The sequence below is a fragment of the Macrobrachium nipponense genome, chromosome 9 (assembly GCF_015104395.2).
Source record: "Macrobrachium nipponense isolate FS-2020 chromosome 9, ASM1510439v2, whole genome shotgun sequence".
NCBI classification, from domain to species: domain Eukaryota; kingdom Metazoa; phylum Arthropoda; class Malacostraca; order Decapoda; family Palaemonidae; genus Macrobrachium; species Macrobrachium nipponense.
Genome location: NC_061110.1, coordinates 23496618 through 23513801, shown reverse-complemented (window position 1 = coordinate 23513801; position 17184 = coordinate 23496618). Strand labels below are relative to the sequence as shown.

General features: G+C 42.6%; 1 protein-coding gene across 2 annotated transcripts in view; it reads right to left on the bottom strand.

Moving 5' to 3' along the window:
- Positions 1-17184, bottom strand: part of LOC135217986 (2-aminoethanethiol dioxygenase-like) — a 54204-nt gene that overhangs the window by 8164 nt on the left and 28856 nt on the right. The window contains exon 2 of one of the 2 annotated variants that reach the window (XM_064254113.1): positions 5310-5444. The exons of the other annotated variant lie outside the window; for it this stretch is intronic. Coding sequence (XP_064110183.1) covers positions 5310-5444 — 135 coding nt within the window. The remainder of the gene's footprint in view (positions 1-5309; positions 5445-17184) is intronic. 2 annotated transcript variants of the gene reach the window in all.

The following is a 17184-nucleotide window of genomic DNA, read 5'->3' as shown; positions in this document are numbered from 1 at the left end:
CCACTTTACTGGCCAAACCTTTTCCCTTTCCAGTCACTGGAAGCTGTTTAACTAAGGTCCATTTTGAGCATCTCTTGTGACACCATACATAACACTCCATTTTGAGCATCTCTTGTGACACCATACATAACACTCCATTTTGAGCATCTCTTGTGACACCATACATAACACTGAGTTCACACACATGTTTCTCACAAACATATGCAAGACTACTTTACAGGCTACATTTCTTCCCATTACTTTATTTCTAATCACCATGTGCTTTTGATTGCTTATATTACTTTTTTATTCTCTCCTCTACATTCCACTTATCCATCTCTAACTTTCTGATGACCTCTTCCTCTGTTTATGTTGTTAATGCCAGATCATCTACATAGGCTCTAGCAGATCCAAGGTCCACCCACTTCTGTATTCCTTTATTGCTGCTTCCATTGCTGTGATAAAAAATAAAGGACTCTGTTGTTTCCTAATGGAAACCTACATTTAAGTGGAACTCTTTTGATATGTACATATTACTGTCTATGTATTCCACATCTTTTGTTTTGATGTAGTAACATCACTTGCTTTATGTCTTTCAGATACACTATGCTTACCACAATACCCATTCATCTCATTTTCTACATAAAGATTTCTTTGCACACATACCTATGACTTTATGTCAGATTTATCTGCAATAGCAGTTGTCTCCTAAATAGCACAGGAGGAGCCTCTTCTGCCTTTCTAAATAAGCATCCAACTCTATGATCCCTGGTGAAACTGGTAATATGAGGCAAAACAATACTTGGATCATTAAAAATGAGGCAGACTGAATAACGTTCTTGAGCCAAAAGAAGATAAAGGGTATTAATAACTTTGCACTAGGATATCCCAAAAGATAAAAACAACACAGAATCATAATTTTTAAAAACATAAATTCCCTAAAGGTAACACCTATCAGTTCAAACAAGGAATAACAGAAGATCTTCCATGTTAGAAAGCCTTATAGGTAAGGCATGAATAACAAAACTAGGTGTTGATTGGGAAGTGACAAAGTTGCTTGAGTTCCGGTTACACAAAGCACTTAGTGTGAACTATTCAGCTAGATTTCCTGTAATTCCTTCATAACTTGATATTTTCCATCACTCAAGTTTATTATTAATTCAGTCTCAAAATGATCAATTCATTCCTAGGTCCATTTAGGTCTTCAACAGCTTCTGGTAAAGCAATCATATTACATGCAGTCCCTGGCTATTGGTGGACTCTGTTAATGGCTATCTGGTTTTATGGCGTTTGTCTAATGCTATAAAATCAGCGATTTATGGCGCCATAAAGCGCTAAGATTCGGTTATCTGCGCCATAAGGTGCCAATAATAGCATTATGGCGCCATAACATACCTAACAGAGGCGCCATTGACCGGTTATTGGCACTATTAACCGAAACTTGGTGCCATAAGTGCCATAAATCCGCAAGCTTATCAGCACCCCGCCGAGAACAGAAACCACCCCCCCACCCCGATAACCGGGGACTGCCTGTATTCCCTTATTATCTCTTATTCATGACTTTTACGGGCTGCCATGTTCCTTCTGACCACAAACTCGTAAAATCCAAGATTAAAATAAAGTTACAGGCCAATCAAGAACAAAGGAGAACTATAAAGTTTGATGTAGATAAGTTGAGAAATGAAAGAGTTAAACAACAGTATGAGGTGAAGGTAGGAGGCAAATTTGCAGCATTAATTGGTATGGAAAATATGGTTATGGATTCAGAGGAATCCTGGGCAATATTAAGTTCAGATACTAAGGACGTAGCAACAGAGGTGTTAGGTTATAAGAGAAGTAACAGCAAACCTTGGTTCAGTGATGAAGCAAAAGTTTTAAGTGAAGAGCAACAAAGGTTGAGAGTTCAAATGGACGATGAACAAGACCTAGAGAAGAAACAACAACTAAAAAGACGAAGAAATAGAAAGCTGAGAGAACTAAGTGATAGGATGAAGCATGACCAAAACAAGTTTTGGAAAGAAAGAGCTACCGAAGTTGAAGTAGCTATGGAAATTGGCGAGAGCAGGGCTCTGTTTGCAGCTGTGAGATTCTTGAGGAACGCAAGCCAGAAAAAGTTTGGAGGGAGGGATGGCAGAAAAGGAATCTGTTTGCAAGGTATTTTGAAAGACTCGTAAATGTTGAGACTACCGGTAGGGATGAGTGCATTGCAGATTTAAACGAGGCACTGGAGGTACAAGAACAAGATATTAGTGCAGAAGAGGTGAGCGAGGCCTTAATCTGTAAAAAAATGGAAAAAAACTGCTGGTTAGTTGAGCGGGTAACTGCAGAGATGCTAAAAGCAGGAGGACGAAGGATGATAGAGGCATTAAGAGTTGTGGTTTACGGCATAGTTGAAACAGAGGTAGGGTACCAAGTATGTGCGAAAAAGGCAAGTATGATACCAATATATAAAAATAAAGGGAAGCAAAAGGGAGTGTGGTAACTGTCGGGGCATAAGTTTACTGTCAGTCCCAGGGAAGATATTCATGAGAGTAATACTTAACAGAATAAGACCTATAGTAAAAGAGAAACTTAGAGAACAGCAGTGTGGTTTTAGAAGTGGAAGGTCAACAGTGGATCAAATTTTCAGCTTAAGATAGATAATTGAGAAGCGATGAGAGTATGCAAAGCCAATATTCTGTGCTTTTATAGACTTGGAGAAAGCGTATGATTCAGTATGGAGATATGGAATGTGGAGAGTGGCAGAACACTATGGTATACCACTCAAAGTGATAAGGGTACTAAAGAACTGGTACCAAGGCGTGTGCAGCTGTACAGGAAAGTGACTGGTTCCCAGTTGGAAGTGGGCTAAGACAGGGATGTGTTATGTCAACCACCTTGTTTAATGTATATTTTGACCATATAATGAGAAGAGTGATGGAGAATGAAAACAAAGGGGCTAGTATTGGTGGAGACTTTTTTATGGATTTGGACTTTGCTGATGATGTTGCATTGGTTGCTGATACGTGGCTGGTGCTGGTAGGTATGGTAATGAGGATGGAGACAGAGACACAGAATTTTGGCTTGAACATCAGCACAAAGAAGAGCAAGATCATGGTTGTGAGTAAGTATGATGATTGGGTGCACATGGAGGATATGACAATCAGAGGACAGGAACTCAAGCAAGTTGAGAAGTTTGTTTACTTAGGAAGTGTGGTAACAGCAGACGGGAGGCAAATTGAAGATATACAAAGAAGAAAACTAGGAGCAGCAAGAACTCTTGAGGTTCTGAGAAAATACATTTGGTCAAGGCATGAAATCAGCTTGAAAGCTAAGATGAGAATATTCAATGCAGTAGTACTACCAATCCTGACCAGAACAGAGGAGAAAAGGTTGGATGCTTTTGAGATGAAGCTGCTGAGAAGGATACTTGGCATTAAATGGGATGATTATACTAGAAATGAAGTCATTAGGGTGAGATTGAGGCAAAGGCCAGTCAGTATCAAGCTGAAGAGGGGAAGGCTGAAATGGTTTGGACATGTTGAGAGGATGGATGGGAATAGAGACCCCAGGAGAGCACTGAGAGCAGTACAAATAGGAAGAAGACCACTGGGTAGACCAAGAACGAGGTTGATAGACATAATTGTCAGGGATCTTGAGGATGAAATCCAAAACCTAGTGGAAGCAAGGGAAATGGCCCGGGATAGAGACAGATGGAGAGGAACTGTATCAGCCTTATGCCACTGGCCAGTGGCGGGAAGATAAAGTAAAGTAAGTAAAGTAAATTCATGACATAAAAAGGTTTAACACAGCATTGTCTTTCTTCTCTGTCATTACTCACCCATTCCTACTTTGACAGTCATTTTCCTTTTTTGATATTCACCCAACAATATACATAGGCAGTCCCTGGCTTACGACTGTTTTTGGCTTACGACATTCCAAGGTTATGACACTTTTCAATTATAATCGCCAGCAATTATTTCCAGTTTTACAACGCATGTTCCAGGGTTATGACGCTTATGACGCCGATCTGATGGAATAAATATGACTCAAAAAAGGCAAAATATGACAAATTTTTTTTAGACAATTTCTATTTTTCGTAGCTACAAACCTGAGGTCTTAACAATATGATAATTTCTAGCCCCTAGCTGGATCCAGTTAAATCACAGATGAAAACTAGGAATCTTGTGAGACCTGGCAACGCGTGCGTATCTTGGGTGAAAACTGGTCAAGGATTTCTGACAATGTTCAGGCTTCCAATGATTTTCGGTTTACGACGCATCTCAGGAACAGAACCCCCGTCGTAAACTGGGGACTGCCTATAGTAATCCTTCTTCAATTATCCAGATTAATAAAAGCAAAGATTTCATCCACTGGTACTTTCATGAATAGACTTTCTACATATAGCAATTCAATAGTAGAGCTCACAGACTTAGTAATAAAAATATTGATGAGCTCTACTGGGGAAACCACTCAGTACCAAGAGAAATGTCAAGCCCTCAGCAGTTACTAAATAAGTTGCACCACTACAACTCTACGTAACCAATTGCAAGCTCACCGCAACTAAGGGGCAATATTTCAACACTATGTAGCTGACCACAATCACAAACTGACACTAGAAGAACTGAAAGCACAGAGAAGCCCAGTTCCACAGTTGCAAATAGCAGAGGCTGTGGATACAAATAAAAAACAGCCTACGTTAAATATTCAGTGGAACATGGACTTCATCCTCCTCCTTCAAGGAAACAACAGGACATCCAGGAAAATCAGGAAGATACGAGACAGAACACCCCAACAAAAAAGTGAATCCTGACTACCAGCCAAAGATGGAAATCACTCCTTTGCCCTCACCCTTGGATGTAAGCCTAGGCATAACACACACTACGGAGCACCAAGAATGCCCATGCTGCCACCTAAATGGTCAGCGAGAGACTAAGATCCGCCAACCGACAGAAATTTAGCACCCCAATGGTGTCATGTTTGAAATTTAAGTGTCTGCAAGCAGTAGACCTATTTCTTTTTGGCTATTTCCTTATTCTTCAAATCTTTCTTTATCCTTATGCAGCAGTTAATCAGCAAATTTTGAAAGTTAGGTTCAAGGCAGTCAAACTTAAGACATGGTACTATAAAGATGTATTCACCTTTTATTTATAAACAGCCTTTTACGACAAATGCTAAGTTCAGTACTTGTTCACTCAAAAGACATACTTTATTCCCAAATGGCCAAAAGTTAAGAGGAAATACCAAAATTGTATTGGTGAAAATTCTGTCAATGGTGTAAAAACTGTAGTGATAAAAATTAATCAGAAATTACTATAAATATTTAACAAGATAATGTTAGATACCCTTACCTTTAACATGCCAAACATGCCCGGATGATCATGCAATGGCAGGCGAACACCACGTTTAAGAATAAATACACAGATGGTAACATCACTATCCTCATAAACTTGCATGTATGTAACTGGGGCTCCATCAGTACTAGCCTGAAATATCACAATTTTTTAAAGTAAATTGTATTTTTTCTATCTATACAAACCTGAGGTCCTTTACATAAGGAAATAATTTCAGCGTAGGCTGAAATACGGCCGTTAATTTCTTGAACAAGGTGGTTAGACAGTAACTACCGTCTGGTAGGCGGGTAAGCCCACCTGCCTGGATGTAAACACTCCAATTTGCCTTTCAGCCAGTGTAAGTTTGAGTCCTATCCTCAACCTGAAGGAAGAGGAGTAGAAGTACGAAGAGGGGAAAGTGGAGAGGCCAGTCACTCTCGCATCCTTCTTACCTCTAGAACCGCACACCATAGGCAAGATGCAACTTGTCCTCTTAAAGGAGCTGGATAAGCAAACACAACCTGTGAGCATCCACCACCGGTCCAAGGAAAAGAGGTTCCATGGACCTGTGGGCAGACCCAAAGGAAGAAAGATATAAGTATGGTTGCAATGAGACTTCAACTATCTTCCAGTCCGACATATTCTTTGGAGTGATGAAATGTATCAAGCCACTGGATGTATCCAACTACAGAGAAGTGTCTCACGATCTCGTAAGACTCAGAGAAAGATGTCATTGGACACTTCTGCATTAGTAGTCTGCAGTGGATAAAGGCATTGACACTCAATTAAGGGTGTCGATCCGTCATAGGTACAGTGACAAACCAGTGGGACAAAGTACTAATGGCTGATCTGGATCAACCAATACAAAGTCCACAGTCAGGAAATCACAAAGGACTCGGACTCGTCAACAGATGCTGACTAATTGCGTTGCCGTGCATCCGAGACAGTCACAACGTGACACCCATCTTTTGAAGGGTTATGCCGAGACAAACAATACAAATCGTCTATCTTGTTCGCCAACGATGTTGAGAGACGAGACAATGATTCTCGCGAGGCATGTGCACATTAGACAAGAGTCAAGTACCATGTAGAGACCGAGGTCCCTGTGATGGCAAGACAAGTTTCTCATCAGTAGTTGAATCTCAACCATGGAGAAACAATATTATATTACTAGTGAATAACTAAGGTGAATGTGGACCTACGTCTTTGCAGATAAATCGAGAGAAGTAAACTCACAATCCTGATCATAGAAAAAGTCCCATCGATGACACCAACCAGTGAAGACAGCTTTAATCCCTGTTGTATTACAAAGGACTGAAAAAGTTATTCCACTATTTCATTGCTGCTCCACGAGAAAGTCAGAGCTTGCAATGAAGGCGGAGAGTCTTTCAGTAATGAAAACACAGAGATTGTACTGCCTGAAGAACAGCTTCTTGTGGGTTGGATCAGGGAGGAAGTTTCTATTTACTTTGGAAGCAGAGCTAGTCGGGCGGGGAACAGGCGAAGTCTTCCATTATTCATTTACAATTCGGGGTGAACAAAGAATAACTGAACATGTATATTAGAAGACAAAACTCAAATTGTCTGAAGGAAATCATTCTCCATCATCGCAGTGGTCAATGGGGCAGGTGTGATGGAACAGACGACTAAGCTACAGACTTCTGTTATACCGTGGGGTAAACAGAAAGATGATAAAAAATCTAATGAGATATACCTCTGTCTGAAAATTCTTGCAACAGCAAATGTGGTGCAGGAGAGATGGGCATTATGCGAGAATTCCGAGCCAACCAGAGACCTAAGTCTGTGATTGCTGGGCAGAGAGATTCAAATTGGTAGTTAATCCTTGACAGAGGAGAAACTATACCAAACTGAAAAGAATCTTGGAAAGTGAGTAGTGCTGAGGCAGAGCTGTATACCACTTGCTCGATTTGTTATGCTGAGTTGCCTGGTAGTGTATTCCATGATGGAATGTTTTTGGCAAGAACCGTCTAGAGCAAAAAAGTTACACTCAAGCAAATGCATTTTAACCGAAATGGGACGGAAGAAAACCCTCCTGTTCGGTGATTATGCAAATGCTGTGGTGTTGCTGGGAAACAATACCACTAATTATCTCAAAATAAAAAACAGTAACTATTGGGAGGCCCAAAAGTTTGTCCTGAGTTTCAGGTTAATTAAGAGAAGGTACTATTCATCTCATCTCGGATACATACCAGAAGAATTAACTACAGATGTGCACCTACTATTCGGACAATGCAATTGATAATAGAAGCATGTCACGAGAGAAATATACTAGTATATTTGTAGATTCCTGTATATCGCACTCCAGCCTAATTCTCCTTCATTCTCTAATGAAGAGAGGGAAGGTGAATTTGTCCCGAAGGGAGATTTCTACTGTGATAAACAGGATACCGAAGACGACTAGTTCAAGCCGAACTGGTTGTTCCCAAAACAGTAGCACTGGAGAGGCCTTCAAACCTCTCAGTGCTATCCAACCTGAACAGACTGATGTGTGTTCGGTAAGATCATAAGATTGAACAAAAAACAGTCTCTCGCTTTCGAACTCTGAGGAGTAGACTCCATAGAATTCATCTTATTTCCTTGTTCATTTCGGTATAACCAGGAAGTAGAGGGGGAAAAGAGAGGAAGATTGACTGCTCTTGCCCGCTCTTTTCTGAACTTGCAATGTTCTCACTCCGTTAAACGAAGCACTCACTTCATACAGCCGTTTTGTTCGCATGAATGCGAGCAAAAGTTGACCGGAGTTAAATACAGTAAAAGCTGGCGAGAACTTGCCAAATCTTGCTACGCATCTATCTTTTCCGTGATCGAACCTCACGAGGAGGACTACACAGAGTGCCTATTCCTATCTCCTTCAGATGTCCTGTCCCGAAGAACAGCAACATCGATATTGGCACCTGAAAAATAGCCATTCCTGACTTTCGCAGGTGGGTCTGAGCCCTGCGCTACTATCATGATGGAGAGAAGACTACCAATCACTGTCTGTGGATGTACGACCCTCCTTGGGGGTTGTACACTCAGAGAGATCTGTACACGAGTATACCTGACGCAGCCCCGGTTCCATGAGCAGCGCCCTTAGAACAAGAGACAGGAGAACAATCCTGGGTTTGAATTCCTGGGGCTCCCAAGACACATAATTTTGTAGATAGCGTCCAGGTTCCCGCTCTGGAAGGAGCAGGTGAGCCGAAAAGACAGCCAATTACTTCCTCGCCAGGGAAAGGATGTAGACCCTTAGAAGTCTCGAGGCAAGACTTCTAAAGGGGTGGAGAATGCCTTCCTCTTCTTAGGACGTGGAACCCTTTGAAGAAGGAGGTTAGGAGGCGTCAGGTGACAAAGACAAAAGACGATGACCCCGTGAAAACTTGCTGTAAAACGGGAAGGGAGGGTGCGGTGTCATGGCAAGGAAGCACACCGATCAAGAGCAGAGAGTTCGTTCGTTAGAGCTGAGCACTCGGCTCTGCAGAGCTATCTGGTTGAGCCGAGTTGAGTGAGCTGAGCAGATCATCTCTACATAATTATGAGTGGTAATCGTCAACAAAGAACTATCACTTCTTTCAAATTAACTGTTCCCCTTCAAGGCCGAAGCTCTGAGAAGAAGAATAAAGAGGGATCCTGTGGCTGCTGTCCTACGTGTTCGGACCCTAAGGTCCAATACACGAGGACGGTACTTGACCATTAACCCAGAAGGTGTTGCATGCAGTTCCAAGCACTGCAGAACTCCAAACTAGACTGAGGAGTGAATTCATCGGTACTGGTAAAGGCTTGTCTCGCTATCCAAGCACTCGTACTAGTGAGCACTCTGTGAGCATTAGAATAAGAATTCCCACGTTCAGCAAGAAAACCCGACTCTTGCAAGAAAATAATCGGGGGAGCCTTGTCTTGCCCTGGTACTCAGCAATATGATGAAGCCGAGCACTCAGTGAGCACCAGCAAAACCAAGGGGTCCAATGCTCAGTGAGACTCCCGATTATTGTAATCATCAGGAATGCCTGTTGCCTGAGTGTTTGGAAATCACAGAAAACTAAATCACTCTGCGAACACCAGAAATTCCAAGGAATTTAATGGCTTAGCAAGACTCCCAATTTTCTGTCATGCCTGAGTGTTTAGAAATTAAGAAACCATAACACTCTGAGAATGCCAGAAATTCCAAGGAATTCGAGCATTCAGCGAGATTCCCAGGTATTGTAGTAACAATTATAGTCACCTCTCAATTAACGAGTGGGTTACGTTCCTGAAGAGCTCACGTTAATTAAAAACGCGTTATTTAAACATTTTTCCCATAAGAAATAACAGTAATAAGAGGGTTATGTTCCTGGACTGGGGAACTCAGTACTTTTTTGCTAAGTACAACCAAATTGGATAACAGCAACATCCATCCGGCTTGTATTTCAACCATCGTACGATAGTAAACAATTATACCATAGTTATGTTACAAATGACGTTATGTAGAATAGGACTGATTTATTTTTATGTAATAACTTTATTTCCTATAGATCTAAGATCAGCAAGGAGATATGTTGTTGAATTTAAATGAAGTTGTAACTGAAGCTGAGAAAGCCGTTCAAGTTGCTAATGTCCATTATCGTGCATTGGCAACAATGATAAAACTCCCGTAAAGTTATGCCATCAAACTCAACCGTAGATAAAATAGAAAGAAAATCCTTTTAATCAAAACTACTGGGCTAGAAATAACAAATTCTACTGTTATTTTCATGCCAACAGAAGAAAATAACGTAATGCTCGTACTATGATGAAATAAGAGTGAAAATAGCGAAAGGAATCAGGTCTCTCTCTCTCTCTCTCTCTTTTTTTTTTTTTTTTTTTTTTACACAATAAACATGCTCCCAACGCAATCTGTTAATGAAAAAAATTATTCAGTTCACAATGAGACTTATTCAAGCCATATTTTGACTTAAAAATTTGTTATATATAACAAAAAGTTACCTTGTCTCACATAAGTATCTAAATATTTGTTTATGCTAACTAGAAGCAAGAAAATTTGCACAGAACTGAGTTAAATATGGCGAAATAAACTTGTAATTGTCATAAGCTGATTTCCAAGCCAAAACATAGACCACTATGCTATCATTTTATAACACAATAATATGAGAATACATACAACATTATTGAATAGTACAGTGAAGTAATGTATAACTTTTTAAAAATATTCGTGGAAAAGATGCATATTCGTTACATGCATAATTATATGTAGCCATCAGCAACCTGATATTGCTCAATTATGCAATTTTTTTTTCTTTGCTTTATTAATAAATAAACAAAATCATTTGCTTTACTAATAATTATGGAATTTTTATTCTAAAATTAATATTAATAATACTTACCTGTATAATTTATCTAGCCCTAAATCCCCAAAAACCGCACCAAAATTTACCACATGGCAACCCTGTTACCTCCTTTCCTGTCCACCAGTTGGCAACACTGTCGTTGACAGATACAAAAACCTTCCCTCAAATCAGTTGTGATAGGCAGATCGTGGGGTAGGATGGGTGGGACTAGATAAATTATACAGGTAAGTATTATTAATATTAATTTTAAATAAAAATTCCATATTAATAAACATTACCTTAATATAATTTATCTAGCCCGATTAACCACATTGAAAAGGAGGAGGGAATCTGAACACAATTTCCCCTTCGGACAGAATAGGAGAAAACAAACAAAGAAATATATATCATAGGCAGTCAAAACTCAACCCAAGGTCTAAGATACTAACAACTCAAAGTCTCCTACCATAATGCCACCAAACTGCGGTAGCACAGGACAAGGAGTAAGCGCATAGTCAGTCCGTCTGCTGTACTAAAGTCAGGTGACCAGTCAGACGAATTGCGGACAGCAAGGCTGCACCCTGAAGACTATCAAGCACTATTCTTTCCCTAAAGGATGAGTGTCTGGACTGTCTGGGCGATTCAAAGCTAAGCAAACCTTGGGGGTGTATCAACGCAACCCGACGTCACCAGCAACGAATCGGCTCATGAGCAACTCCTAACTCGAGCTTTCTGGTGCCAAGAGAAAGAAGTGCGGAGCAAAAAGGCGATTCAGTCCCGAAGGACGAATGCCTGACAGTCCAACCTGGTCTCATGTTACACGATCATCGGGGTGTATCAACGCAACCGACTTCGTCAACAAGAAACTCAGGGCTACTAAATGTCGCCTGATCTCACACGAGTGTCTGACTCCGAGAAGACAGGTGAGACAAAAAGTAGTAAATGGTGAGCGAGTCACCAGAATGACAGCAGACGATCCATCGACTAATTCCCTGTCCAGGACAGTGGAAGAAGCAGGAGTCGTCAGGACAAGCGAACCAGTGGCTAGTCCTAGGTCAGCATTGACTCTGGGAGAAGCGTAGTCGCCAGTGCCGACAACCCAGTGGCTGGAACCATTTCACACTGAAAATGGAAGCAGCATGAGTTGCCAAGCAGTCAGTCCTTGTCATCAACAACACCTAAATACCAAACTGCCTAATTCCCATTATAACTACGTCAAAAACTGCCATGGGTTATAATACAAAAACAATAAATATATACAACAAAACAAAAATTAATGAATAATATACAGGTAGCAACCAAACATAAAACAGGAAGACTACCTAATTCTCCTGTCTGACGACCTGTCCTGCCATCACCAACGGGCCCAAAGAACGAAGGTCACCTAGAACTAGAGAAATATCCCTCAAGTAAAAGAGGAAAAAAAACAGAAAATTAGAACGCCAAGTCGCCGCCTCGAAGCACCTTGGCGACTGAGACGTTCTTCATAAAAGCTACTGATGTAGCAACTGCTCTAATACTGTGTGCTATCGGCATCTGGTCTTCCCCAGCAGCCGAACCACCAGTTTTAACGATCAGATCTCTGAGAAAAAAGGATACACCATTCTTTGTTTGAAATAGGTCTCTTGACATTTCGGGGGTAAACAAACAGATGACCGGGTACGACCCTGAATGTCCTTCGTGCGGCGTAAATAACATGAGCGCGCCTAAACAGGGCAAAGAACTAATTCCTCATTTAATTTACCAACAAAGTCGACCAGCGACTTCAGTACGAAAGACCTGGGAATGGATTATCAGACGATTCAGTCTTTGCGACAAATTCAGGAAGGTATGACGAAATCATGTCTTGTCCAGATCTGGCAACCAGAAAAGAGAGTGCTTGCAGTTCACCCACCCTCTTGGCTGTAGCCAGTGAGACAAGGAAGAGTGTATTAGAAGAGAGGTCCCTAAATTTGGCAGAATTCAGAGGCTCAAACGGAGGGAACCTTAAGGCTTGAAGGACTTTGTTAACGTCCCATGTCGGAGGCGAACACTGCAGCCTGGGCGAGATAGGGAAAAGATCGAAGTAAATCTCTAATGACGTTAAGATGAAGAGATCTCAGGAAGCCTTGCCTTAAAAACATAGGAAAGCATAGACCTATAACCCTTAATGCACGAAGGTGACAGGGCCCTGTCATGATGTAAATGAACTAAAAACTCCGGCTACTTTCGGTAAGGAAGGTCTAGAAATTGAATGTCCTTGAGACTTACACCAACGTCTGTAAACCGACCATTTAGCCTGATAATTTACTCTGGTTGATTGCCGTCTGGCAAGAGCCAACTGTCGCGCCACTCTGGAGAACCCTTCGTGCTTGGAGAACCTCCTGACAGTCTCCAGGCATGAAGATGAAGCATGTGGAGCCTCTGATGGAACCGATGAAAATGGGGTTGTTTGAGAAGATCTGGTCTCTCTGGCAGGCGAATGGGGGGTTCCACCAGTGCTTCCAGAAGGTCGGGAAACCACTCCTTCTGTGGCCAGAAGGGGGCGATCAAGGTGAGATCCAGACGCTTGGTTGCCCTCACTTTGTTGAGGACTGACCTCACCAGAGAGAACAGAGGAAAAGCATAGGCTTGAAGTCCCTCCCAGTCCTGCAAAAGAGAGCCTGTCCCGGCACTGAGGAGTCTGGTAAGGGGCGAAGAATATCTGGCACCGAAATTCAGTGGGGTGGCAAACAGATCGACTGTGACAGGCCATTTCTTCCTGAGGCTGTCGAAGACTTCCTGGCAAAGTGTCCACTCCGACCCTTGAACTTCGTTCGGTCTCGACAAGGCGTCTGCTAAGACGTTGTGATGGCCCAGGATAAACTGAGGGACCAACGTAATCCCCCTGTCTTCTGCCAACACAGGATTGATCGGGCTTCTTGAGTGAGAAGATCCGACTGTGTGCCGCCTTGGTTTCTCAAGTACGAGACTGCTGTGGTGTTGTCGACAAAGATTGCGACAACCGACTCCAACAGTTGTTCCCTGAAATGAAAGAAGGCCTAGGTACACTGCCCTCAGTTCCCTCCAATTTATTGACATGCTCCTCTCCTCCTCTAACCAAAGGCCCGAAGCGGCTTCGGAGCCCAGGTGTGCGCCCCAACCTTGATCAGAGGCGTCTGACCAAAACATTAGGTCCGGAGGAACCGAAAGAAGAGATGTCCCTGACTTGAGGCGGTGAACTTGCATCCACCAACGGAGATCCTTCCGACATTGTGGAGAAGAGGCGACTATTGTGTCCTCGGACACGAAATCCCATGACTGGCGAAGTGTCGACTGAAGGGACCTCATTCTGAGACGACCTCCGGGAACCAGTTGGATGAGGGATGACAAATGGCCCAGGAGAGACCTCCAAAGAGAAACTGCTGCGTTACGGAGGACAAAAATTCTTCGATCAGACTCAGAAGCTTGTCTATCCGTTTCTGAGCGGGAGAAGCCCTCAAAATCTGGGAATTCAAAACAATCCCCAGATAAGTCATGATCTGGCAAGGGATTAGATTGGACTTGTCGAAGTTGACACGAATGCCCAACTCGACACAAAGAGACAGAACTATCTCCCTCGACCGGAGACATTTCTCTAGAGATTCGGCCTGGACTAGCCAATCGTCCAGATACCGAAGCATCCTTACATTTAACTGATGCAGAATAGCTGAAACAGGAGCCATCACCCGAGAAAAGACCTGTGGAGCAGTGGTGAGGCCGAAACAAAGGGTCTTGAACTGGAAAACTCCCGAGTCCGTGAAAAACCGAAGGTAAGGTCTGCTTCTTGGATGGATGGGGATTTGCAGATAAGCATCCTGCAGATCGATGGAATGACGGATGAAAGAACAGTCTGGACCGTCTCCATCCTGAACTTGGACTTTAGAATGAACTTGTTCAAAACCGAAAGATCTATGATGGGGCGCCAGGCACCCGAGGCCTTTAGAACTACAAACATCCGAGAGTAAAACCCGGGAGAAGGAGGAGCTCGCTCTATGGCATCCTTCTCCAAGAGGGCCGAAAGCTCCTTCTCCAAGGCTTGACCCCTGATTGAGTGAGGGTAATAACTGCTGAACTCGAGAGGACGATTGGAAAGTGGAGGTCTGGAAACAAAAGGGATCTCGTAACCTTCCTTCAGGACCTCCACCACCCAAGCATCCACCGCTCTCCCCTGCCAAGCTGACCAATGGCGGGAGAGACAAGCTCCTACTGCGGTCTCCAGGCGAGGTGATGACTCATACTTCCGAAAATTCTTAAGCAGAGACAAGGAAGAAGAAGAAGAAGGTCCTCCTGGAGGTTGAGCTCTTTCTCTGCCCTTAGAGCCACGCCAAGAACTTCTCCCGCGTTTCAAAGGGTGAGCACCAGAGGATGAAGTAGAGGCACCAGCAACCTGAGATGTACTCTGAAAAAAAGAGCCAGAAGGAGGTTGTTGGGCTGGAGCAGAAGGTACAGATCTGGTCCTAAACTTACGCTTACTCCTTGAAGGAACAGGAGGAAGACCAGAGGAAAAAGCTCTTGATAAGGCCCAGTGAGCTTGGGAAGAGGCATCACCTTGATGTTCCTTCAAAACCTCAGAAAGCACAGAAATATCGAAAAGGAAATCGCCAAAAGGAAAAGAGGACAACAGACGGGTTCTCTGAATCTCCGATACAGAGGAGGGTAACTGCGACAAATACAGGTTACGCCTTAGAGAAACAAGAAAGGCCTGCATTGAAGCAGCAAGCTCGTTCTGATGTACAGAAGCGATTGAAATGGATGAGCAGAATTTCTCAAAAAGAGGAGCATCAGGAGGAACAAACCCGGAGTCCTTGATATACATTAAAAGCCCTCGGAGGACCCACATATTGAAGGATTGAGCTTCTTGTAAGGAGCTCATAACAGACTCCATAGCAATAAAATCTTCAATTGAGACAGAGACCGAAGCCTTAGAAGGCAAGGGTTGACTTAAAAGTCGGACAAAATCAGGATTTGGCTTGGGGGGTCGAGAGAATGAAGAATCATCCGCCACCTGGTAAACTCCTCTCCAGTGTCGTAGAAGAGAATAGAGCTTCCTCTTCCCTTCCCCAATCACCTTCGAAAGTTTAGCGGCAACGTCCGCCCTCACTCTCGCGAACCTCTGGGCAAAGGGAAAACGTAAAAATTCCCGTGACCGGGAAGGACCGTCAAGAAAAATCCCTTCTGTAATACAACGAGGCGGAGGCTGCTTCTGCTCTTTAGGCCTTGCCTGAGGAAGAAAACTCAAAATTAAATAAAAAAGTTTCTTGAATTCTACATCATGACATCCATTCGAGGAAACATCAATATCACACGAATCCGCGTCATCATCATCATCATCGTCAGATCCTAACTTAGAAACTTCCCCTGAAGTAAAATCCTGACGACTAGCTATCTTAGGCCTGACACTAATATCCCTCCCCCCTTCTCCTAAATAAGCGCCCTTTGGCACTGTTACGGGACTAACAGGGGACACGTTGGGTAAAGATACGTTAGGCACCTGCCCGGACTGGATCCCCCCTAGGCCTTCGCCACGACGCGGTTCACAAGCCGGGGTATCTGTCGCACCGTTACCCATGGTGCTGTCGACAGGTACCTGACGAGGAGCTGAAAATGAATCTAAAAGTGTGTTAGACATTCTAGTAAAGGCTTCTTGAAAATTCTCTGACAGATTGTTAAACTTAGCTGAAATATCTCTATCTATTCTAAGCTGTAATTTCTTAAAATTCTGTTTCCAGGTAGTTTCCATTGCCAAAATCTTTGAATTACATCAGAAATAACTTCACTAATTACCGGTTGTACAGGGGGCAAAGCATCAATTAATTCGGAATCGGAGTCGTAAGATAGCGAAACCGAAGAGCCAGAACCATGAGCGCCCAAGTCAAAGAATTCGTTAGATACAGTTCTAGCAATCGATTTCTTTTTCTCCTTAACCGATCTTTTACGCTGCAAGATTGTTTGGCGTTTCATATAAGCAGTCATATCCTCGTCAGACCAGGGCTTACATACGTCACAACGAGAAGTCAAGTCACAAACCTGTCCACGACAAGAGCTACAAATGTCATGGGGTTCATACTCCCTGCTACTCATCCTTGTCCCACAGACCGGGCAGTTCCTGATGTTGCTGGCAGAAGGAAGCATCGTAATTTCTTGGTAATCCATTGTAGAATTGGACAGGTCAGTAGTTCCGGGTCGCGCTAAAGTTCGTAATTTAAGATAAGAACCACAACAGAAATCAAAGCTAATTCACTATTTTTCGGTTGATGTAAATGCGTGAGTGGTAATTCACATAGTCTCATTTAACAAATAATGAAAGCTTTAAAGGCACAAAAATGTTTAAGGAAATTTATAAAGAGCGGCCGTGATGTAAACAACACATGCGCTCGTTAACAACTGATTTGAGGGAAGGTTTTTGTATCTGTCAACGACAGTGTTGCCAACTGGCGGACAGAATAGGAGGTAACAGGGTTGCCAATGTGGTAAATTTTGGTGCGGTTTTTGGGGATTTAGGGCTAGATAAATTATATTAAGGTAATGTTTATTAATAAAGTTTTTTTGCTTTATTAATAAAATACATACAGTGTTATGTCTTTGTATAT